Source organism: Dinoponera quadriceps, unplaced genomic scaffold (assembly GCF_001313825.1).
Source record: "Dinoponera quadriceps isolate SergipeBrazil2010 unplaced genomic scaffold, ASM131382v1 scaffold1782, whole genome shotgun sequence".
NCBI lineage: Eukaryota > Metazoa > Arthropoda > Insecta > Hymenoptera > Formicidae > Dinoponera > Dinoponera quadriceps.
The window spans coordinates 1,637,360-1,663,867 of NW_014555947.1; the positions used below are offsets into that span (position 1 = coordinate 1,637,360).

The window sequence follows — 26,508 nt, forward strand, 5'->3', positions numbered from 1 at the left end:
AATTTGCAACTTTATTCTTCTTTACTTTATTTTTGAGACGCGGAATGGCATTTAAAAATTTGTAAAAAATCATGTGGATGTAGCATTAACTTTTTCAAACTGCTCGGTTTTCTTTATTCAAAAACGACATCAGTTTTTGAGGTGAAAATTATTTAAAAATAAACAAATTACATTGAAAGATATATTTTTTTGATACATATGTTCAACAATTAGATTAACAATTACATTTCCTCGGTGGATGAATTGGGGAGGTTCATATCCGACTCCTAGCTGAGGCAGTATGTTTCGCAACATATTAAATGGAATAAGAAAATAAATTTTCATTTAATTTATTAATTAGAGAAGGTTTCGGGGGTATTTAATATATAAAATTATATTACTGGGACTCGAGGGTTGGTTTATACAGCTGATTCGCCGCGTCCGTCTGTCTGAAAAATTCTTCGGTACGTGCGAGATAAACAATGAACATTTTCATATCTTCCCACAGATATATTAATATTGACAATATTAATATTTAAATGGTACCACAACGTTCATGTTTTGGTTTCTCATGTGCCTCCATGTATTCTGTCTACTACTTTTCAGAACAGTTATACTTAATTGCATTTCCATTAAAAACTGGATTTATAAATCCCGTAAGAAAAAGAAATAGCAGAACATAAATATAACAAAAAGAAACCAAATTAAAGAAGAAATTAATACCGCCAAGTGAGACGTATAATCCCACAAGACTCGAGAGAGTTAAGTTGGTGAACGAATTTTGAGTGATTTTCGAAAAGAGAAACAGTCATTAAATTTTAATCGTACGATAACGGCGATGTCTTTTGGTTATTCCACGTTTAATAAGGAAGAAAGTGGAGTCGTATTTGAGCAATATTGCGTCGGGTATCGCAACAATCGCGAAAGCTGCTCCGGTGGACTGCAGACCCTCCTCCGGAAGCAGCACGAAAGCACCATCTGTCGTTGTGGCGTTCTTTAGCCGAGCTTTTACCCTCTGTTGCAGGCAAATCCACCCCTTGTACGGGGAGAAAGCGGGCTTTTTGGGCTACTGCGATACAGTCGGTAACGCAGAGAATTTTCCACCAGCCCCCAATATTGTCGTCGAGGGTGGTAGAATCGAGTTTGTTCGCCCCTCGCAAGATGGCACGACGACACCACGCAGGAACACCATGTCGAGGGGTTCGCAGACTTTCAACGAGCAGTCGGAGAAGTCAGATCCCGCCAAGGTGAGTGACACAGCTTTACCGCGCTGTTTTAGCAATAGCTCCGGAGGAGAACTTCCGCGAATTACTCGTGATAACAATACAGAAAGGCCATTAATTATCCTACTACTCAACGAAGTAAGTAAATGACAAACGAATAGTTTCATTCTCGGAAGCGAATTCACTGATCGGAAACTTTTGTTGAAAAAAAGTACAGTCTACCAAAACCGTCCATTTTTTTTCAATTGTCTGTAAAAGATAGACCTTTCTTTTCTCTGCCTCTTCGGCGGATGATCGAGAATCTTCACGAATGCGACCCACGGAAACTCTCGGGCTCTGATCGCAACGAGATTAGTCGGCGGCGATTCTTGCCTCCTGACAAATCAGATCTGTCCGAGCTTACCCTCTCATCGGGCCACGTCCGATCCCGTAGTGTTCGGCTCCGGTTACCGGTCGCGGCACTCTCGCGGCTAACCCTTTATGCCCTTCATGTTGTATTCATTCGACGTAATTGATTTTCTCGATAGGGGGTGCGGCGTAGGATTTCCATAGTAAATTGGATCGCGTGCTTTCTCTCTCCGCCGTCGTCAGAGAAAACGGAGAGAGCAAGAGAGAGAAAGAGAGAGAGAGAGAGCGAGAGAGAGAGAAAGTGGGAGAGGATATTCGCCGCACGCGCCGATACAGCGATTACTCTGAAATTAACGATGTTTTGCGACGATGACAACGACGGTAAATCTAACGAGTTAATGAAATTCATTTGACCCTCACCCTTTCCTATTCTCTCTCATTCTCTCTCGTTCACGGCGACTTTGTAAAACGCGGCAGATATTAAACTCCTTCGCGATGTCGTCATATGAAATCACATTTGCATGTATTTAACCGACCCTCTTTCCCTCTCCTCCCTCTCCGCTGGCGCGGCACATTTACGCCAGTTACGAAGGGTTTCCTCCTCGCAGGGGTGAGATCGGACCAGAGGGAGTGGACATTTTTTCCGGGTGAAGCGCGATCGGATGAGATTGCTGCGCGTCAGCAATGGCCGATCTGGGAAGACTCTATATAATTTTTCTCCACTTTAACACTTTAACAAAAGAGAAATTAGCTGACCATATATTACTACATATATTCTTATATATGAGAATACCTGCCATTGATTTCAGACTAATTTTCTTTCCATGCGTCTATTCAGAGCCTTTTCACGAAATGTCATTCGAAACTTGCATGGCCTTTCTTGGCCATACCTAAGCCCAATTTGGCAGGGCCATTTTGGGGCATGCTTACTTAGAATAATTACAAACTTGAGGTACGCCCCAATTAATTTTTATATTAACATTTGCACAATTCAATTTTCATCGCACGACGTATTCGACGATCACTCTCGCGTCGCCGGCGATAAACAGTACGCGCTCGCAGCGCGGGAAACAGCGGGAGGCAATTTATTCCCTTTCTTATTAAAGTGTTTTATACGAAGCTCTCTCGCGCATACGCGATGTAATGATGAGAGGTAATTTACCGAGGGGATTTTAAACGATTCCGAATCGCCGCGAAATGAATTTTATTTGACGACGCACTAAACAACTTTCACGCAGAGTTTAACGCACGCTCGTCGCCGTTCGTTATCATTACACACGAGGCTTCGTTCCGACTCGATAGCCGCGAAATGCAATTTCATTCCGGCGACGAGCGTATCCCGGGAGGCGAAAAAAAACAAACAAAAACAAGAAAAATCACCGGATATAACAATTTCACGTAGGCGATTCAATTTGCCCGATTTTAATGACTTTCCAACGAGCCGTTTTTCCGGCCAGAAATATCGCCATGTGAGAATTATCAGTCCCCGATTGAGCCGAAATTATACGGTCGACATTTCTCGCGCATATGAGAGAAGCCGAGAGAAAATGTCGCCCCGCTGTTACCCCCTGCATCCACGCCAAAATTTCGTAGCTCGTGCGATAACACGTCGGATAAGCCTCAGGCAGGGAAAATCCCTTCGATTAATGATCCTTGCGGATAACCTTTAGCGCCGGTCAGCGACATACAGTCGCAACAGCTTTTATCTCGGGACATTAGGACAACTCTCACCTTTTTTTTTTCTCGATAAAAGCCACCGATTTATAGAGTTGAACAACTCTAAAATCGGTGGGCATAGCTTAGGATGTAATAAACCTTCTGTCATTGTTGCAAAAATTCTATTACGATCTATCTCGAGACGTTGAGACAGCACTCTTTTTAGATAAGATCATCGATTTATAGTCTGGCAATTCTAAAGCCGGCGGGCGTATTTAGATTAGAATGTAACAACTTCCATTGCGTGAAATATTATTGCAAAAATTCAGCTCCGATCCATGTTAATTCCACTTTTAATTTAATTTCGCTCTCGTTTCCATTCGAATTCCCCCGAATTTTGACACGTTTCTTCAACGATGACTCTTCGTTCTACAATGCGATTCCAATTTAATAAAATCGGACACAAGCTTCGATTAAGCTGGTCTTCAAATTTTCATTAAATCCGATATCGTGAGCTACACGAACGCGTATCTCTTTGCAAATATTTCTGCGAATCCGTGAGATCGCGATTTACGTCAAGCGAGACGCCAGGCATTCAACATCCGATTAACTGTCCGCGCGAGACAGAGCGTCGCTATGTCCGCGCTCTCATTCCGCTGGTGCGACGTTAATTATTCCCTTCAAACGTCGTGTCTCTCTCGATCCGGCCGCGCGCCAATTTTATCGTGCGACTTATTGCGGCGCGAGCGTGTAACGTTTTCCGAAGGGCGCACAAATGCGCTCGCTCGCGTTATTCATCCGGACAGCCGTGGAAGGCTTTCCGACAACGCCGGCGGCGGCGACGGCCTTGAAAAGAGAGTGCTCTCGCCGAAGAAGTTGTAGGGGCGATCAGTTATTACGTCCGTTCGCCGTTTCCGGGGATGAGCACGCCGACGAGGAGAGTTTAGTTCGGCAACTTTTGGCTCTCCGCTCGCTTGAGCATCGATCTTGTCTCGCTTCGGACTTCTCTTTATCTCGCGGCTCTTCGGGGATCGATCTCGCCGAGTTATCCGCGAGTGGATCCCCTAAGGATCCCGTCGCTGTCCCTGTAATTGATTCGGCTTCACGAATCAAGAGAATAACCACGATAACGATAACATCGCAATTCTGGGACTCCTGTTCCTCGCTAATAGAAGGTTGGTTGCGGATCTTAAACTATTGGCACGGGTTGGTCGAAACCGATTTTTTAAATATTAATTTTTAATGAAGTTATTAACGTTCGAAGCCAAAAGTTCGGTCTTTTCGCCAAGATTTTCTCCTCTCTTTCTTTATAAAGACCATAATTGATATCAAAAAAATCCTACGACAAAGACTAGATAATCTTACTAAGAATATCAATGCAAAACTACAGCTAAATCGATCCGAATCAATAGATTTTCTTCAATATATCTCACGACTTCCTTAGAATTGAGATAACAAAACTTTTACTTTGAGTTAACTTGAAATTTCGCTCCTTGTTTTCATGCTGTGCATATAAATATTGTTACCTATGGATTTTTGTTCCAAAAGGGATATTTAATTTCCTGCTTATTAAATGAATAATAATGATGATGATAATAATAAATCGCATTTATTTACGATTACGCATTTATATGCGATTACGTTGCTGCAGTAGCGAATTTATCTCACTGTTTATCTCTTTCGCTTTGTCGAGTACGCTCTCTGTACTTTTTTACTTTTAATCGGGATTAATTATGCCGCCGCCTGCGTCGGAGATTGACACGTTGACCTTCTTGACGACAGAGAGTGGCCGATTCAATTAAAGGCGGCGTCCACCCTCGAAATTCGAAAACTCGATTATGCAGATTCGCGCGCGCAGACGAACGACGTCGAACGCGGTTCCGTAATCAATTGAATTCCGGACTCGCGCGCGTCTCGTTGTTTTTTTCGAATCGCGATAACGTTCTCGCAGTGAGAAGTGCTAATTTACGATTCCTCGTCGTAACGGGTCGGGACGAACGGATGAATAATGATGAGATGGAGGAGAAAAAGAGGGAGAAACGTGTAAAAGCGCGAAAAGGCCGCGACTTTGTACACGCGGGCGTCGTACACACCGGCTCGAGAGGTTCGCATAGTCGAGTTAATATGCTAATTGCCGCATTCAAAGAGCGGAACTAATTGAATTAAGCGATGCAAAAAGTTTCCGCCCCGAAATTAGCATGAATTAGAGGAGAGCCGCGCGCGGTATCCTTTCGCGTCTTCTTATTGCGTCGGGCCATTCAGTACGTGAATAACGCACTCGCTCTCGGAAGTTAGCCGTTAAAAATAACCAGCTTCCTTCTTCACCTTTCGACGACGAACGCCGCGAAGTGTTACTCGCATGGTACACTCATGCTTCAATTTTGCGCGCGCCAAGGCCTTTCAGACAGACGGGAAAGACTGATGGAGAGAAAGAGAAGGGAAGAGGAGATGGATGAAGGAAGCGAAGTTTCAAGTTAGCACTTTTCCCTCCGAATTATCGATTGGTTCTTTATTGTAGCGTTTCCTGAAAAATTGAAGTTTCCCCGGATTTACCGCCTAATTTCTCTTCACCTTGTTTTTCCATGTCGAAATGTTAGCCTTGTGTTAAACCTGTAATTCTGCAATAGGAGATAGCAAAATAGATCCAATTATAAGAATATAATTTATTCCAATTTTGATGTCACCGCGATGTCTTAAATTTCGATTTTCGCTGTGTTTAACGTCAAAATAAATCGTTTTCAGCATTTCTACGAACTTAATAATCGAAGTAATTAATAATTGAAGCGTACAAAATTTTTAATGTTTCGAAAAAATCTGCTTTTTCTCAATTTTTTCACAGATTTCTTCGGTTTTTGTCCCGAGGGTGCGAAAATTCGTTTAGAGAAATTCACGTATATTTGATTAAAACCCGCCCATATTTACATTTTTTCGACAAAGAAAGTAAGAAAATCCGCGGAAAATGGGGAGAAAACGGGTTTTTCCCGAAACCACAGCGCGAACAGTCCATAAGAGCTTCAAGAAAGCATGAAAATTCCGACTCGGTTTTACTCTCCACATTCGAGTCTCTCTTTCTCTCTCTCCCCCGGGGGAATAAATAAGTAACCGAATAATCCGCTTCTCCCGCGTCGAATCCACTCGAGAATCTCTCTTTTTCGAGATTCGACGAGGAGGAACGGAGATATGACACGCGTGACAAGCGCGCCGCGTCTGTCGGATAAGACGGAAAAACGTATATCCCCCCCCCCCCCNCCCCCCCCGTGTGTGTTACCGTCCCGACGTGTGCGCGGCGAGATCGACAGAAAAAAACCGCGAAACGGAACGCGACTCTTTCTCGCTCGCGAGGATAGGGAGATTGGCAGGTCGGCCCGACTCGGCGCGGCGTCCCGTGAAACGAGAGAGGGAGACGTCGTGTCGGGACACGCGTTTCTCCCCCTCGCGAGAACGTTCCCCGTCGTGACGCGGACAGTCCCATATTGTATCCACCGGCCGCTCGCTTTGAACGACAGCGGCAATAGGCGTCGTCGATGCGCGGCGAGAGCCGTTCGTTTCGAGCGGACGAGCGCGCCGAATAAAGGCCGGAATTTCGGCCGACGAGCACCGGCCGTAACTACTGCGCGCAGGGCCGCACCGCAGCAACCGGCCGAAGTGCAGCCACTCGTTCTTCTTCCCCCTTCGGACGCACCGAGACAAAAGGGCGCGGGAATGAGGGAAGTTTCAATGACGGCTTCATTTAGTTACGTTGATGTATATTTTTATTGAATCGTATATATCTATGTACGGAGAAAATGTTGCAGTTACAATTACTCTATGTATTTCTTGCATTTTTCTCTGTATTTCTACCTATTTTGTAGTAATATTAATATTTTGTATCTTATGTATTTGATATATTTCACGTGTACACATCACTAAAGATTACGATAATTTCAGTTATAGTTTCGGGTCATAATATGGTCCGGCGTTACACAATTTTTTGGTAATTTTCACTGCAGTTTCTTTCTCCGTGTATCGCACAAACGTAATTTGTAAGTAATCAAATAATTTCATCACAAAGTGACATTCGCAGCCGGTCGACGACAAGATTCTTCCTCGTCGCGGATAAGAAAGCAACCCGAGTCGGAATTTTGACGCTACTTTGACGCTCTTGAAGATAGTTCGCATCTACTCTGATAACCTGTAAATACCTGCTAACCTCTCCCTCGAGTCTTGAATGCCAAAAATCTTTCTGTAAAACAGCCTACTTTGATGCTAAAAAAACGGAAACTTAAGAAGACATCATCATGAGATCTAAACAAGAATAAATTATATCACTAGAATTGAATTGATTATATCTTAACACCTCTATTGTATAGTTGAATTAAAAGTTTAACAGAAGGCGAACATTCCGACAGAGTAGATAAGAAGAAGTGAAAGGAAGACTAAAAACCAATTTCATCCGCAAAATAAGATAAGATGAATTTGATCTAATAATTCTTAGTATATTCCGAATCGCCCGGATTTTACTCGTTCTGCGCTTTCCGGCGAATAACGCATTTTTAAACACTTCAAGTAGTACAAATCGATGGCGGGCTGAAAATTTCCCGGCTACGTCGCTGCGACTGCACTCGCGCGAATGCGGCGCGGCGCGTCGGCTTTATCACCGCGAGCGATGCTATTGTTTCGCGCGGTGCCGCGATGATCGCGCGTCGCAAAAATACGACGCCAGCCGTTTTGTCGTTGCCACGGCATGACGAGCCCGCGGGGGAACGGATTAGTCCATTGACACTCGGGGGGTTTTTTAACGCCGCCGACGATTCGACAGTTTCGGCCGTGCCGCTCCATTGTACGCTCCTCTGGAAACCAAAAAAGATATAAAGAAATTTTAAACACTCGAAGCGCCCGCCACTGTGAATGATTCGAAATCCGCTTCTCCACGAAGTTAATGTCGCGCCGGGGTATCGCGTTTTAACGGGCCTATCGATCAATCGCTTCCCTCATCCCGCGCAGGAATTAAATTCCCGACAGAATCGTCGCGTCAATTTCGATGCAGATGTCGCGATTGTGATTGTCACGGGAATTGTTATCGTTGTAAAGTCTCGGTTAGCGCTTGCAATTTCGTTACGATTACCTGATTGCTTATCAACACCGTAATCTTGTCGTCTCATTAGTCGGTGGAAATTAGCCAAATTTTCCGGCGATATTAAGGGGCGGGAGAAAGTGAAAAAGAAGTTAAAAAGGTGTCGTCAAAATAGATTTTTACAAGCCGCGTAGGATCGAATAAGGCGTTAAGAACGTCGCAGCAGCATTTCGGCAACTGCCTTAAATTACGCGCAAAACGTAAGCAACAGGCCACGAAAGATCGCTCTCGTACAGCCGGTGAAACGGGATGTCTGGCTTGCATTTATTTACCGTACCTTCAGCGATTTAATCATGCTTTTGTGCAGTCGATTGAGAATCAACGGGACAGTCGACATGCTAAATGATCTCCGCGGATTTGCTAGATCGGGAGATACGTTTCTCGCGGCGATTCCACCTCGTCCCTAACAGATAACGGACATCGCGCGATCGCACGGCCCATTATTCATAACGCTGGACGCACGCACGGGACGTCTTCGGAAACACGCTCGGCCGTGTAACGCGTCATTAAGTATCCCCGCGGAAATCGCAATTACAGTGCGCGAACGCAATTACAGAAATCTCCGGCCTCTGCATAATTAATAATTTAAGTGGATGCTTTAAAGATACTTTAAAGACTCGACGGAAGAAGAGAAGGGGGAGTATTTCGCGCGCGCACGGTCGTTTGCGATGCAAGCGATAAAAGGGACGCGAACGAGAATCGCGGGAGTTTCATCATGTTCGAAGCGTCGATCGCGCCCCGACTAGCCGCTTCGTCATCCTTCTTTCGGTAAGGCGAGCGAAACATTTTCGAGCGAGGTGGCTTTCTTCCTTACTGTTGACTTATCTTAGATTACATAAAATTTCGCACCGGATCCTTTTTACCCGGCCGACGAAGATATATCACTGTCGTGGCGCCGTATGATGGATGACGCGAGCCAACCGCATCGCGGTGTAACAGACAAACCGCGCGTGTCTAATTAATTATACGGGACATCCCATAACCGTCGCGAGAGCTTTCCTCCGGTCTGCTCATTTTGACGTATTCGGAAACGACTTGAGCCCATCAACGACGCCATCTTCTTCATTTCCGGCGGCCGAGGAAAGGGGAGAAGAAATTTACGAGCAAATGAATCTCTCCATTCGCGCCCCTCGTCTTGTACGAAAGGACAATCAAGCGTCCGGCATCGATTCCCCAAATGATACATTCTGATTGGGAAATCTATAAAAATTCGGATCAGAGGTGTGTTTCAACGTTTCAAAAGTCAGATTTTAAGCGGGAACTCCAGAGAAATTCCAGTTTTTTTGTTTGATCAAAGTGCGAGTCTAAAAGGAAAACCCAGGCAGATCCCATTTTGTGTACAATATTTACCCAAAGTTTTCTTTTTTTATAGATTTCTATTTTATATTCATGTCGAGCAGAATATGTGAAAAGCTTCGAGCATTTACGCACATTTTACTAGTATAAATACATAAAAAGCGTATGTAAAAACTGATGTATTATATGTGTATTTGTAATTTTCATCGGATAACGATCCGATGAAATGACGAAATGATTGGACATTGCACGTAATCCGATACATCCGTTCGTTACTTTTTAATTGGATCATTCGATCGGATATTTTTCTCAGTGTACACAAAATATGCTTAACGCTGAAAATAATTTTCGGGGGATTAATCATTTCCTTTCTCAGTGCGAGGAAATGATCGATCCTTCGACCACGAAAGAGAAGAGCTCGGTGTTCGGGAAGAAGACGCGCGCGTATATCGCGTAGACGCGAAGGAAACCGGCCTCCCCGTCACCTTTCGCGCGGGGTGAAAACGAATTAATTACTACACAAATTACCGAAGCGCGGATAGACAGGATAAGAGGCCGGGCGACGAAGAGGCCTTATCGGCTTGCCTTCCAATTAGCGCGCTGGTATCTTCGATTAATTAAAGTACTCCACGAAGGAAAGTACGGGCACCGCTTTTTCTCATGCCGGCCCGCCGGCTTAGGCCATTGTCCCCGTTAATTAGTGCGCGACGCACGTGCGTAATTTCCGTGAGTTTATTCGCGACTAATTATAAAGCCCTAATTAGCCGGGGCTTCGCTTGGCGTAATCGCACGCGCCGATTTTCCGAGCGTTATCGGCACGGCACGGTACGGTACTCGTGATAACATCAAAGGCGAAATCGGCACGTAGTCCGCCCTCGGATTTAGCGATCAGTTCAATCGACGGCACGATTGAAGGGTGGGTGAATGCGTCCCGTTTCAGCGCGGCGCCCGCACGAAGACCTTTGAAGAGCGTTCTCGCTTCGAGAACGACCGCGAGTTGACGTAACGCACTTTCAACATGAAATTAGTCGCGAATTCGCCGTGACTGAGCTTTTTTCTGCTTTCGTTCGGGAAATCGAACTTAATTTCTCGCAGGCTCGGATTCGAGATACAAGCGGAGAAACGTCGTTGGAAAGATCGACTGGCTTCCTTTTCTCACTTCCTTACCGATTCCTCCAAGTATCAGCGTGCAAAAAACAGGCGATTTTCGATATATCGAGCCGAACGCTTCTCTATTTAGGACTCGATCTTAACGAGAAGCGGTCCCAGCCTGTGGGACTAACATCTGCAGGAACGATTCCTGTTCAAGAAATAGAACGATATAAATGAACGCCCCCATGCACATGTATCGCGAGATATCCATCTTTATGTTCTATAATTTACATTTTTAATTCCCATTTTTTCTTGTATCATCGTGTGATTATGTTGTGAGTGAACTATCTCTTTCACGCGTGTTACTTATTTAAATAAAATTTGTGCAATTATTTAAATCAGTCCTTTACTTTATTTCAAAGTAAGTAACATTGATAAATTAAAATAGAGCTGTACAGAATCTGTTAGTCTGGGACATCCTGTAAATTACCATTAAAAATCGTAAACACAAGGGGAAATCTCTCTCTCTCTAGAGTATTTCCACCTCGGGGAGGTCCTTCCTCGCAACGCGGGCCGTCGTCTGGCTGGTCAAGGACACGCTAAAATATCGGCTTTAAGATAGACATTTACGCGGCAACTCGAGTTGCGTCGCGTCGCTATGCCCGGTCGTAATGCATAGTTATGCCTACGTTTATAACCCCTTAACCACCTGCCGGATCCGCGACTCGTAAACGCCGCGGACATCAAAGTGCGAAAGCCGGCGAAAGTCCGCGGATCGCGAAAGCGAAGTCCTCGTCCCCCGCGGGATAATTTGCGTCGCGCCGTTACTTTCCGAGTTACACGTCCCGCGCGTTGTTCGCACGTAGCGCATACGACGCTCGTTGAAACGCGACTCGCACATCCGACCGACCAGCCGGTTGTATGACCAATTAGCGATTCGCCGGGCGATTTCGTACCCCGGATAATATACGCGAATCGTAAGCCCGACTACGACTATTAGAGGCGGAAAAGAGTTAACGCAGCTACCTTCCCGGCCCTCGGAGCGCGCGAGCTATAATTAACTTAATGTTAGAGATATTACGAGTTTAGACAACTTTGTAGACTCGGCGAGATTATCTTCTCGAGATCGCGCGTGTGTCACGACCAGGAGCTGTCGGGATATTACGCTCATCCTCCACTTTTTCCTTTCTTTTCGTTCACGACAGGACCAAATCATATTTTCGCTCCCCGGCTATTTCAGTGCAAATTATTTATTTGTTCCTTCTCGAGATCGCGCGTGTGTCACGGACTGTCAGGATATCATGCTCGTCCTTTGCCTTTCTCTTTCTTTTCCTATTTTTTTCTGTTTTTATTCCCTTCGCAATTTTTCTCTCGCTTCTCGGCTGTTAACAGTGTAATTTATTTATTATTTGTCATCTTCTCGAGATCGCGCGTGTGTCACTACCAGGAGCTGCCGGGCTATCATGCTCGTTCTCTCCTCTCTCTTTCTTTCCTTCACGGCATAGTTCAATTCTCTCCTCACTTCCCATTTCAGTTAATAGTGTAAATGATTGATTTGATATTTCTTGCGCTCGTTTGGGAATCGCGCTTGGCGAAGCGAGCTCAGCCCTCGTTCCCAAAGTGAATAAAGCGCGTCGGACAGCCGGCGATCGGACGGCGCGCCTTATCGCGGATTGCGACTTAATTATGACGTCATAATGCGCTGTGAGTCGGAAGAAAGGCGTTACTCGGATTACGATCGCGATTAGAGAACACTGTGTGTGCGCGCGGATCGTAACAACCGTACAAGATAATCGTTTGCGAAAGCGTGGAAAATATATGATTCCACTAGGCGAAGCGAGCGTAATTGTATCCATATTCATACATATAATTACATCCATTGTATAACGACCGGGCTAAAAATAGCGCGCGCGCGCGGATTGCACACATGGATTTACATTGTTGTTGCGATATTTTCGCGCCGCGCAATACACTTATTACAGTATTATATTCGGCGACGCATATTGCGTTAAGCGCGATGATACAGCGGTGCGCTCGGCAAAGTATCGCTCACAATCGAATTTGTTGCCGCGGCCAGAAGAGACATCAACGATTCCATTATCATTATCGCCCGGCGCCATTATTTCTATTTTCTCGTTAATGGAGTCGATGCACCAGCCCGGCGTTATTATCAGATTTTGTAAACGGTAGACACACGCGCGCAGACGGGCAGACGGAAGCACGGCGGGCCGATGCCGGGGATTTTCCAATTAAATCGCGGACGCGAACGCGCTGGCACAATCGGCGGGCATGGTTGGCCGATCGATTAAAAACAACGGCACAGAGAATTACCTCCAATTATTTTAGTCCGGCCGAAATAACGGCGCGTAGCGCGCGCCGCTCCGTTCGGATTTTATGGCCGCGGGACTCAGCGACGAAATCGCAGCTGCACGTCGCATTTGTCCTCCTCCTCCTCGTCGTCGATGTCGTCGTCGTCGTCTCGTGGCCGCTCGGCGAACTCGCGTTGCGCCGTATCTAACATCCTCTGAACGGTGATAATTATGATGACATCGACGCTCGCTCGCGGCATAATCCCGAGTCGAAATTTTCGTTCTACACGGGGAAAAATATACTGTACCGCGAGGAAGAGCAATTACTCAATTTATTTTTCTTTTTTAAGTAATGATTGTCTTGAACAAAAATATTTTTTTTTTATAATAATATTGAAATTTATTCACCGCAAATATTAGAAAAGCTCATTATCACTTAACTAATTACTGGCACAGCGAATTTTATAATATTTTATATTTTATAATATGCTGGCGCAATAAAATCAATCAATTACTATATGGATAGCAAAATGGCTCGTTGAGAATTGCCATTTGCTGCATTATTTCGCTGAATGTACAAATTATCTTGCTGCATGAACAAATTATTAAATGAAGGAAGCCCATATTTTATCCTAACAGTAAATTAACGTATTCTAAGGACGAATTAGACACAGGCAGAAGATTTTCTATCCTGGCAACAAAACTATTTCTGTTCTAATTGCGAGCAATTCACTGACTTGATTACGCCAGCTACATTTTGTTGCCGTCGCAATGAATGTGCGGTAGCAACAATGGTTTCTCTGCAACAATAAAATTCTTTTTCTCCATGCAGCATTAAAATTACATATAAATCCGTAGAATTAAAAGTCCAGGAGAGAAATGAACAGGTGTAGCGTCGTTAAAGTAGGTCTTTACTAGTCTATAGGCCATCTAAGTAGTTGCGAACTATTCTTAAGAGTCAAAGTAGCATTAAAAATGTCAACCTGGGATGAATATCGATATTTGACGACATGCGGGTGCTCCCGATATCGCGGATGACCTCTTCCCCGGGGCGATGGGCGATGATCTGCTAAAAAATGAACGCATATAATCGATGACGCCCCGTGAAAATACGAGACGTGTATACGGGGGTTTCTCTCTCGTTCCCTCTTCATTCTCATTTTTCCCTCCTCGTTTTTCCGGTTATCCCAATTATCAAACAGTCGGCATAAAGGGACCGTAATGACTAACGACCGGATGCGGCGATTATTGACGAAACTTGTGGTCTCAGGCGAGAGAGAGAGCAAAGGAGGAGGAGAATGGCTGGCGGGAGGAAGAGGGTGCGTGAACATCCGAGCGACGAAACGCCATTTATCATACTTAGTGCAACGGCTTGTGATCCGGGCTAATATCCCGTGAAAAGCAACCGCTCGAACGAAAGTTTGGAAATTAATCGCGGATGAAAGGACGACAGCCTCGCTGGCCTCCGCGGATTAATGGATTAGATAGATAGCGCGCCGGTGCGCTAATTCCGTTATCATTGTTTAATGGCACAATTAAAATAGCCGACGCGACGGTAGAAATACGTATCCTTTCTGCTGTTCCGTGCTTTGATCAATTTCCCGCGAAACGTGGTAAAAATTATAATAATTGTCGCACCTGCGAAAATTACTTCAATCTTTTTACTTATATTTATTTATTAACACAAGATCATCTTTGTGGTAGAATACACCAAATTAAGAAAAGTAAAGACAAAGTGGAAAAAGAGAAAAATATATACAGGGTTGTTAGAAAAACCGCTGAATATTTATATGGTAGATAGTATATCACGTACCGAGCCGGTCAATCACGATGCTAACATGTAAAAATGTTTATATCTCAGAAACGGTTGAGCTTATGTTTACGAAAGCTTTTTTACTCAGTACAGTGTGTATTATATAAATATCGAATGTTTCATTCGGAACACCCTGTATATAAGGGAAAATAGAAACATAAAGCAATATAACTTGAGTAGATTCTGATATCATATTAGACGTAATCCCGTTTCAATTCACCATTCATAATTCCCATCGATATTTACGTGTTCTCGTCGTGTCGTATTAATACGTCCTCTGTCCCTCTCTACCTCTGAAACGCGGACTTTCGCGAGACACATTTCACCCGTTAAACAGGATATTAATAGCCACCGCTCTCTGTACCCGCATCCCCCAGACGATCCGCTTCGCGAGTAGCGGGCGCGAGTACGTGCGAATGGCGGCTGTTAATTGGCCCATCTCGTCTCCTAGAAACTGGAATCGCACAGTCGATCGCGGCAGCGAAGAGAGCCGGGTGCCATCTCGGGATCGATACGATCCTGCGGGAGGAAGAGAGAGAGGGGTCGACCCAAGACGTATGCAGCCGATTGTGAGAGAGCAACTGCCTCGGGTCGCACAGGTGGTCGGCTAATAATAGCTCGTGCATATACGCGAGCTGGTGCGAGCTACGGGATATATGCGTGTATATACGGTACGTAGCGAGCAACGCTTCGGCGAATATTAATGCACACGGAGCTGACGCGAGCCGGCGCAGCCCGGAAATTTTCATTGTGCATTAACGGCGAGCGCATTAGTCAATCAGTCCGGAAAGTAATCGTGACTATTGGATGAGCAGCCCTCCCCGTTGAGCGGAATCGAGTAATGACGTTTAATAATACGCGCGCGGTTAATGATACTTTTAACGCTTGTCGCGACAGCCGGATATCTCCAGTCGCTCGCACACGAGCTCTCAATGTTCATCGTTACGCCCTGCTGATGGAATTTTGCACGCGGCAGATTCCGCCGAGTCTCGTTGAATTCGTCGGATCTTTGTTCTCTCGTCACGGGGAGGATTAATTTGCCGGTACAGCACGTTTCACGCTGTCCCGGTAAAATCTATTGGTTGTTGTGTGAACGACAGGAAGGTCTGTTAAAAGTACTAATTTCCATTTGCCGGATCTTTTTTGCTGGATTTATAAATGATCTTGCTGTAAAAGCGAATTAGCAAATATAGGAAAACGTTATTTCGTTCAAAGAATAAATTAACGTGTCCTGAGGATAATTCAGATTTCTTCCATCCTGGCAACGGAACTATTTCTGCTCTAATTATGAATAATTCGCTAATTTGGTCACGCCAGCGAAATTTTACCGCTGTCGCCACGAATACGCAGCGACAACGGTAGTTTCGCTACGATAGCAAAATGATTTCTCTCCTTGTATGATTTCGTCACACATACGGCATTGTGTTTGTCGTCATTATGTTTACAAAAACGTAATAATTTTTTCACGTTTCGTCGCGTTTAACGGTGCTTTTACGAGCACTACACTTCTTCACTTTCCGTTCCGATTCGTCGAATTTTCGTCGTCGCCTTTTCCCTCGTCGTGACGAGAGGAGGGGAGAGGCCGTACCGAGTACATCGCGATAAATGTTTGAAAACGGAGCGCGATGAAAAAAATATTATCGAAGGAGGCGCCTTTCTCGTCGGGGCGAATTTCTGGCCGCCCTTTTCACAATTAACGGGCGGAATGCGTATTTCGGGCACTTTGCCGCGTACTCGAATATAACGACCGGCATACAGTTTGGCAGCAACAGACGTAATTACTCGACCCTTTGAGGTTTCGGACCCCTCGAAGAGGCCGATATTAGTAGGATCGTAAACTCGTATTGAAGCCCCCCGCACGCACGCACCCTCGGCATCCGCCATCCTACCGCGCATAACCGATGAACGGAGGGGGGGGGCGGTTTCCGCGCGTTGTTCGCGAAAAATTGCCGCGAGGCCGCTTCGTATCGCGCGTCGAACATTTTCGAAACGACATACGATCTATATCGCGCGATAATTGCGGGATCGTATCGTTGGTCGTTAGTGCACCCTCCAAATCGCGTCGGATTACGGGAATGAGGCGCGACCGAGAGCGGCTCGTCGGCCAGAATAGAACGCCGCGCGTATCATTCGCGAGAGGTTTCCCACGAATCAAGTGTTCCGAGTGCGTTACTCACTGAGATATTCTGAGTACGGAAGCAAATAAGGAGAAAGAGAACGAGAGATATACAGGGTGTCTAACGCAAGCCGTCCTATCCGTCACATATATTTGTAGTTTTGGTCGAACGAAACTTTTAACTTGCCGCAACTAGGTGCAACAGCCGCCGTGTATTTATAGCCATATTCCAAAAGGTCTTACCGTTTTGCAAATTATTATTTCGAGTTATCAATGATTGAAAATGATCATGTATAGAGGCTTCTTTAATTAATAATTGACAAATTTGCATGTTATTTGCAAAATGGCACGAGACTTTCAGAATGGCCTAATCTACGAATATAAATTGAAATATAGATTAAAAGTTCCAACATACTGATGTCTGTCGCTAGGTGTAACAGTTGTCGTATATCCGAGTAGAAATATATTGAGTCAACTGAGTTGGAAGTTAGTAGCTAATTAGTATAGGCTAGATTAAATTTTCTAGCTCATTACCAGTTCATTACTGGCTGATTACTCACTAAAATGTTGAATCGAGCGTGTGGTCTAGCCGTTGTCTAGCTATTATATATATCAAATATGATAGAATAGGTGGCGTTATCTATTTAAAAATACATAATCCAGCTACTATATACTTGCCACTAACATTTAAAAATGAAGTAGCAATTCAAGATTGACGAGGAGGGAATAGGTTACTTTATAAAAATCTGAAGAAAATAGAAATAAACATTATATTCCTGCCTGGCAAGTAATTATGATTTTTCATCTCGTAGCTATAATTTCTTTTATTTAATCATTATCTAACTTATTTATCTAGACATTATCTAGCCACTAAGAGAAATGAGCGAGAAATTACGTTACTGGCTGGTAGCGACACAAATTTATTACCTCGTGGCTAGACACTCGCGAGATTCAACTTCCACTGACTTACTTGTAGATTAGGTCATTTTTAACAGAAAAGTCCTTCATCACTTTGCAAATAACGATTTTTACTACTACTTTTAAACTTCTAATTTTTGAGTTATTAATCGAAGAAGCCTCTATGCCTATTTTTAATCATTAATAATTTCAAATTTGTCTTGGTTGTTTGCAAAATGGTAGAAGACTTTTTCCTTCACATTGATCTAAACTACAAATATATATAACGGATGGGATGGTTGCGTCACTCTGTGTAGTGGATGAGAAAATTGACGTGTAGATCGTTAAGAATCCGAAGACGCGTTCGAGACACTGCCCGTTCTCTCGTCGAAACCTCTTAAATCGTCGATATCGTGTGAAATTGTGATCAGAAAGTGAGTCGTTGGAAAAGGCGCGATCGATGTGCGACACGCGGTTGCCGTTAGTTCTGCGACGGCCGCGCGAACGCGGAGTTGCAGGAAGTCGGGGAACCTGTTGCGGGCCGCACACTTAGCACCTCTCTATTTTCGCCGGAGTTCTCGAGTTACCGCATGCCGATCGTAATCGATCGCGCTCGGTCTCCTCCTCCATCTCGACTTGCGGCTGATCGTTCGGCCGATTTGCAAAACAAACGAGCTCGCGTTATAAATGACCGTAGTCTCCGATTAGTCACAACAGCTCCTAGAAGTATGCCGCTTATTTTATCGCGACCGGTCGGCTAGACGATTCGAACTTCGCGATCACGCGGCATGTTTAACGCGCCGATTAAACTCCACTCACGGAAATTCAGCGGATCCGTGCGTTAAATCAGACTGGAAAACGCACGTGGGAAATTCGTCCGAGAAGGTTTGGCGTTCTGATGGCTGTGCAGAGAAAAATGCTCGGTCTTTGGATCGCGATGAATTTGCGTCCTTCGGGGATTTCTTTCTTAGATTATTTCTCTCTCCGAAGGAGTAAACTGAACATTTTTTGCGAAACATCGGAAGCTGAACCCAGCAGATTTAGCATTAATTCGAACAAAATTAGATATTATTTCATTTTCGTACGAACTGTTAAACATTTTTATGTTATTTCGCACGTGATGCGCCAACGCGACTACTCGCGTTCCCCTTCGCATCTTATGTTCGTTCAAGGATCGAGGGTGTTAAGTAGATCGAAGTGTATTCGAGTGCAACGACGTGCAGGACGCACATTCTGACGCGATAAGCTGCGGATGGAAGCAGCGAGCGGAGGAGAGCGCGCGATATCTCATTGTAACGCGGTGTAATTGAAACACGTTAAAATGACAGGATGGCGTGCGCACGCACGAACGGGAACGACGGCCGGGCGAAATATGTCCTACAGGACCCGCTGAATCGTCCACATCTGCCGGACGATATTTCCTCGTTAGGCGTTTCCCCGCTGACATGTACAAAGCAGCGGATAGCCGCCGGTCGCCGCTCCGTCCCGCGGTTCTTCGGAACGTTATAAGCAGGGCGCGAGGACGTAATGATCGCTAATTAACATTTATGGAGACACGTACAGGCTTTTTAGTGTCTCCCGGTGGAGAGACGGCCGTCATCGTCGCGCCGCGGACCTATCGCCAACGCAGCTGTCCCCTCCTCCCCCCATTAACGATAAAGAACGATTATTATCAATGACGGAAATTACATAGCGAGCGATGAATTTATTTATTTACTCGCGGGAACGCGTCCTCCTTTTATACAAAGTACACCGAGAGAAAAAACTTGTGTTAATTAAACGAGATACCGGTACCTGTAAAGAGGATGTAACGCGTCGTCGGGCAATATCGAAAAGCAACGAGAGCTTTACGGAAAACGCGATCTACCGATCGTAATCCACTCCCCGTTCCCCCCGCCCAAAAAAAAAGGAATATCGCGAGGAAAAAATTGCCAGTTCAATCTAAGGTACGCCGTGGCTGTGTAATCATTTGCATCGGCCGGTTCCGTATTTCTTGCGCCGGCCGTCGGATAAATTCCGGCCGCGCGGATTCACCACCCGGTAAAATTGCTAGCCGAAAGGTAAACGTTGCAAAACATCCGACGGACTATCCGAACAGGAGAAGAAGGCGGCCCCTCGATAGCCGCAAAAACCGCGCGGTGCCGATAAACAAGCATAAGCGTCGACAAGTATATGCCTCGGGGCGGCGATCTTAATTACCGGCCTCTTCCTTTATCACGATCGTACGTTATCCTCGGAAGCTACTGGCGCGAAGGCCTGTCCGTCCTCCTCCTCATCGCCTTCGTCGTCGTGTAACCGATTCACCGGCGGTTCGTCCGTCTACTAAACAAGCCGGCGCCTCCGCCCCAACTCCCTTCGCGAGAACAACCTTTGAACCTCCTCTGTTTCTCTCGAACTCTTGTTCTTCCCGTCACGCTCGAACGGAGATGTATGCACCGATGTGTCCGTAGGAGCCTGTATACGGTGACAAATTTTAGAGTCGAAATTTTAGTCCTACATTAAGGTCTTTTATTGCGCTCCTTTGATGCTGCAAATGAAAAGTTATTTCCGTTTCCTCCGCTTGACGACTTAATATAGAGTGACAAAATTTCGACTCGAGATGTCGACAAGGTAAATTTGTTAATTTAACATTATATTTCCGTGTTTTGTGATGCATTCCTTATGGTAAAGTAACACAAAATTTCAGTGGACTGTTTTCAACGCAAAATTTGTTACTGCGTAGGCTTTGTTCTTTATTACTTGTCGCGTGTATGTACCGGTGCTTATATATTTACGATTCATCTTGTTTTGGCGACAAGAAAGGTCAAGACTATTCGAAAGTGGGAAAGAGAGAGAGAGAGAGAAGTTAGCGAAATAATGCCTAACAGTTAAGATTTGCGGGCGCAGCGGACAAAGGACCGTCTATCCCGAACTTTCTACAGAGATGACCTCCCGATCGAGTTGTGTACGTCGACGCGAAAACAATAGTCGGGGCTGTTTGCGCGATCCACTATCCACCTCTCTTTAACGCAAGATCAAAGATCGCGCGCTCGTCTTGCCATCCGCTCTCGTTTCACCCGTGTTTTTTACTGAGGGACGTCGTAGGAAGGGAGCGCAGAATAAAGAAAGGGGGGAGAAGGGGGCGAGAAAACCTTTTCCTCCGCGACGAGCCACAGCGCTCTTTCACACACACCGCCGAATTTCCATAAATTTACTCCGCGTCCGCCCCCTCGGCCGCGGTTTTTTAACGCGCCTGTTTCTCATTCACGTGATGGAGAAGCCTCGACTAGCCGAGAAACGGTTCAAGTTGATACGCGGCCAGGACTCTCGCCGTCTCAGCTGGGGGGGGGGCATCGATCTCGTCTGACGCGTCGCGTGTCGAAACCGTGATATTCCTCTCTTCGTCTCCCTCTCTCTCTTTCTTTTCCTCTTTTCTTCTCTCGCGGCCGGTCGAGCCGTTCGTCAAGATGATCGAGTGTCCCGCCTAACGGATTGAATCGAAAAGCGGTAGTCAGGAACAATCGTTATTTTTACGATTGCTCAAATGTCCTCGATGCGCATCAGTCACGCGTGCGCTTCACCTCCGATATTTTTTCCACTGACACCCGGGTCAAACAATTTCGGTCCTATGTTGAATCTTTAATTCTACATATTCAACATATAGTAGGAGATACGATGGCACGATAGGGTTCAATTTCAATTCTAATAATATAACGTAATTCCTACATTGGCCCTGATGATGTCTTAAACTTCCATTCTCGCTGTCTTAGTATCGAAATAGGTTGCTGAAGGTGGCATTAAAATTCAGTGTAGAATTAAAGATCCAAGAGAGAAGCTTCGAAGCGTCAGTATCGTCGAAGTAAGTTTTTATTAATTTACAGGCCGTCTAAGTATGCTCAAACTATCCTGAAGAACGTGGAGTAATATCAGAGTAATATCGGAGTAATATCAGAATTTCGACGCACGTTTGGCCGAAAAGTTAACCCTGTTACGTAATCGTCGGGACGACGATACACAACGGCTGATCGCACCTCGTTCGCCCTCTCTCACTTCCTCGCTCTTTCTCTCATCCGTGACGGCCGATACGATGTGTCCCGACATCGCGACTGCCTTTGATCTTCGATCGACGCTCGCAAAAATTTCGTTCGCTCAAGCGCCGGCGATATTAGCGGATACCTTGTAAAGGGTTGAGAGGGCTCAGAAGCGCGCGAGCAGACAGGAAGCATCGATCCCGTCTGCCGGCTGCATCGTACACCAGGAATCCTGATGCCTCGACTTTCGCGCCCCCCTCATCCTTGGCTATTGCTGAGCCGCCTCCTCTCTCGTCTCCTCTCCTCTTCCCACCATCCTCGGTGTATCGTCGTTCGTGTTGCAAACCCGGGGGAGGGGTGGATTTACGTTCCCGGCACCCTCTGCCAGAATTCATTAGCCCACTCGCCCCCTTCGTCCTCCTCCTCCTCATCGTGGCGTGCCTCTAAAAAAGACGCCAAAGAGATTTTAATTGGCTATTTGGGCGACCAGCACGACGGCGGTCGTCGCGACGCCGCCGTCGAAAGCGCAACGGCGCCGCGCGGAAAATCGTTTGGCGAGTCAGCAGCGGTAATTTTGCGCGAGTGGGTGCGCGTGCTATTAGTTGTTTTCTTCAATTCCGCGCCCGGCTTCGAGACAATGGCTCGCAAAGGTCTTGGCCCTCGGAAACGTGGTCTTGTAATAAAGGGTCGCGCGGACGGCGATAAAAAAAAGAACGATCGCGTGGGGTCCGTCTGGACGTCCGACCAGCTGGCTCCTCCCCATTTAATGCAAAATGAATAGTAAAGATATATATTTATGCGCTCTTATTTTCAGATAATTTCAATTTTTGCGCTGCAGCCCTTAAGGGACTTCTCTTTTGATGCCAGAAACATCATTGCCATAAAATTCCCTTAAAACGAAAGAAATCGATAAAAAGCAATTATATACTATAAATCTACGATTTATGCGTTCTCATGTCCAGGCACTTTTATTGTTTACGTTGCAGCCCTTAAGGGGCTTCTTTTTTGGCTACAAGAGATATTTACAATTCTTTTTGCAAATTGTACTAAAACGTTATATAGGAAATCCGAAATGCCAATCCGACCACCCTCTACATTATAAACTCGAGAGAAACGCTTCCCTAATATTATCATCCCTTATCAGAGATAAATTCCCCGCTCTCTCTGCGAAATCGCCTCGAGCTTGTCGCCTTTAACTCGCTCGCGATTAACACACGGTCGAAAATTAAATTCCCAGCCGTCCCCCCCGCGAAAGTGACATCCCACCCTGTGCGAAGTGCATTACTCCAGCGGTGCTCGCCCTACGCGTGTATGTCTCGTCGAAGCGAGTCGAGCTATCGACTCGCGAAGAGAAGAGAGAGTAGGCGATATGAGAGAGAGAGGATACCGGGGGTGGAAAGTGCAGTCACAGCGCCGATGCATCGGCCGGCGCGTCGTCGACGGACGTTTTATGCGTCTCGCGAGCGAAAAGCGTTATCGGATGACGACGACGCACTCCCATTCCCCTCGTCACCTTTCGTCTTCCTCGCCTACGTTCTCCCGTCTCTCGGACGGACTTTCGGTCACCCCCGCCGTCTCCCGTCGAGACCCAGTCACGTGCGACCACCGAGATAAGGCTCGCCACCATCGCCGACGACAAGGTCGAACAATGCCTGTGCTCGCGTCACGAAGAACGGAGGTGGAGGAGATTCTATCCCGGGATAAAGGCCGCCACGTGATGCGTCGTGCTAATAGCTCCTTTCGATCCTCCTCTTCTTCCTCCTCTCTTTCCCTCCTTCGCGAGAAAAGCAGTCTGATTTCCATCCGGAGGTCCTCGCGGATCCCTGCGCCCGGAACGAAGGAACTGGAAACGGTTCAACGGTACTCGCCACTGTTATTTTAGATTCTTTATGAGAACGTGACGGAATTAAGGCATGTGCTAATAGTTGTCGACTCAAACTCATCTTATATGAGACATTCGGGACTTTAATTCGGGATTAGGCTCGAGTTTTTTCAGTTGAATGATATGAGAATGAGTATCCAACTGGAAAATCTCGCGTCTCCTGGAATCGAAGCACTTCAAGAGAATCCTCGATTAATAATAATATTAATAGTAATAATATCAAGAGGATCTGTATAAAATAAGATTCCAAGATGTTTCCCGAATTGACGCGAGATTCAAGGATCTCGGAAACCGAGGAACGGCCCGCGCGTAAGGCGTTTAAAATGACTCGTCTTTGCGAACAAAAGACCTTCAAATATAGGGTTGCAAAGCCTATCATTCGTCCGAGGGCTCGACGAATATCTCGCAACCCTACGAAACTTATTGGATTTTCCGGATCTTCGCGTGATCGGGTTCCCGAGTCCTGGCAACCGGCGTACGAGATGTCGAAGGATGATGCCTCCTCGCTTCGTGCGTGGACGCGCTTGCGGGCGACGGGGAGTTACACGGGGGCGCAGACGAAAAATTATGAAATATCCAAGGGTTCACGTCGAATTGAGATTACGTGCGACCGACAAAAAGAGACACCCGTGCCGGAGGGAAGCTTCACTCCTGGAGGAAAATCCGCGCTCTCGACGTTGTAATCCCTCCGATTCCATTAAGGGGCACCGACTCCCGTCGGTTCCGACGGTGCTCCTCTTGCCCGAGCGAGCAGTATCGAGATATAGCGCGATTTATCAGACCGCCGGTACACTTTTTTTTCCTCCCAAGGCGCTTTCAGCGGCGTGCAGCTTTTGTCCTTTCGAGTCTCTGCGGGCCTCCTCCGGGAACCTCGATACCCGCCAAATCGTCCTAATAATTCAACGCCCGGTTGCGGGCGCGTCCATTATTCACGTAACCCTAACATTAGCGAGACACAGATTTTCGTGTTCATACAATTTTTCCGCACGACCTTTCGTAGAATCCAGGATACGTGTTCCTTGGTAATTGAAATAAATATTTCTTGCGAATCTCAGCTTGAGGAAATTATTTTTACCTCGTTGAGAGTGTATTAGTACAATTTTAGCGAAGAAAAAATTATATTAATACAATGTAACGATAAAATAATTTTTATGAGGTAATAATGGATCTGTTTGCTGTTACCAAAGAAGAACTTACTCATGGGACAGTAAGAAGCACGAATGTTCTAGTGCCACCTTGAATATTGATATAGTTAATATGAATATTATATATGTAATAATTGTTATTTTGTGGTTTCTGCTTCTTCGACAAAATACAACCTTAACTATTATTATTAACGTGTCGCTTTTCTCTTTATGTTTCAGGTATGTACTACTATATATTAGGCACTCTTTACACCTTACTTGAAAATAACGTAAGTACACATAATAATTTGAGTAAGAAAAATGCGAAATATTCTTTCTTGCATGAATATCTATAGCGAATGTCTGTATAAAAGAAGACCATATTTTAAGTAAAAAATGCTATGAGCAGCGAGTCACTTAATAACTACTGATCGAAATAAAAAATAAATTGCAATTATAGATAGAATATCGAGATATTATATATATATCGAATATTAACATATTCGTTACCACTTATTTCTGCAATTATTTCTGGTTTAATTCGAATTTTATTTGAGAATTTTCCTCACACACTATTGTATTCATTTTTATGTAATCGTGTAAAACAAACTTGATTTGTTTATATACGGATGTAGAAAGAAAAATTAACGCTGTCACATGTGACGTTGGTAACGAGGGCGTTGAGTGAAATTAAAAAAATTTGAATAAAAGTTTATATTTGGAGATTTATTTATTTCATTTATATATTTATTTATTTATTTACGAGAACATCTATTTATACAAAATACGACGTGTTATAGTAGTACAATTATTCAATTATTACATATGTATATATATATATATATATATATATATATACGCACTAACAATAAGTGAAAAATGAAGAAAAGCGATATATAATTACTTAAAAAGACGAGTAATAGCAGCAACACGCTTAAAAGATTTCACGTATCCGGGTAAAATCGCCCTGCTGTAATTTTAAGCGCGAATAACTAAAGATGAGCTTGAAGCGAAAGATTTCGGTGCGTCACACATGTTAGCGAACACGTTGAACAATTCTCGGGCAAGGCTTTTGAGTCTTGACGTGAAGAAAACGCAATAAGCAGTCGCCGCATTTCGCTATCGCAGCATCGTAATATCTATTATATCATTATTATCGTCCAAGAAATAGCCCGTACAGGTTTGGTATCTCAAGGTACTGTCATCGAAATTCGGCTTGCAGAGCTTGCAGAGTCAGCGTGGGGCTGAAATTTCGAGTTGGGGGGATCGCGCGCGATGCGTCGCGGCACGACATTGTGTAACGACGTCGTCGCTACAATCGATATCGCATTAACAATCGTCCCGTTCAAATGGGCCTTCATTCGGACACGCGTACGACGTGACGGGCAGCCGGCGCGATAAATTCGCGTCGTCGATCGTCGACAGTTTGCACACTCGGCATCGCCGATAACGCCGCGGCGTGATTGACACACCGAGGGTGGAGCAGGTGGAGCGCCGGCGGATGAGTTATCGATTTCGCTCTCGATTGTATAACCCCCCTCGGTTTTGTGTTGCCGCCACACCCTCTCCCCCCCCNTCTATTCCGGCTTGCCTCGCGCTCTCTCTCTCTCTCTCTCTCTCTCTCTCTCTCGCTCGTGCGTGTACCACCGA

The 26,508-nt window shown here is 45.3% G+C and overlaps 1 protein-coding gene across 9 annotated transcripts in view; it reads left to right on the forward strand.

Moving 5' to 3' along the window:
• The window catches only part of LOC106746090, a 259,684-nt gene that overhangs the window by 107,900 nt on the left and 125,276 nt on the right, over window positions 1–26,508 (forward strand). For 8 of the 9 annotated variants that reach the window (XM_014622292.1, XM_014622290.1, XM_014622293.1 and 5 more), the window contains exon 4: window positions 1,004–1,226. In XM_014622292.1, the coding sequence (XP_014477778.1) occupies window positions 1,004–1,226 (223 nt within the window). Of the gene's footprint in view, window positions 1–1,003; window positions 1,227–15,413; window positions 15,501–26,508 lie in introns of those variants that run through there. The other variant, XM_014622298.1, reaches the window with a different exon arrangement.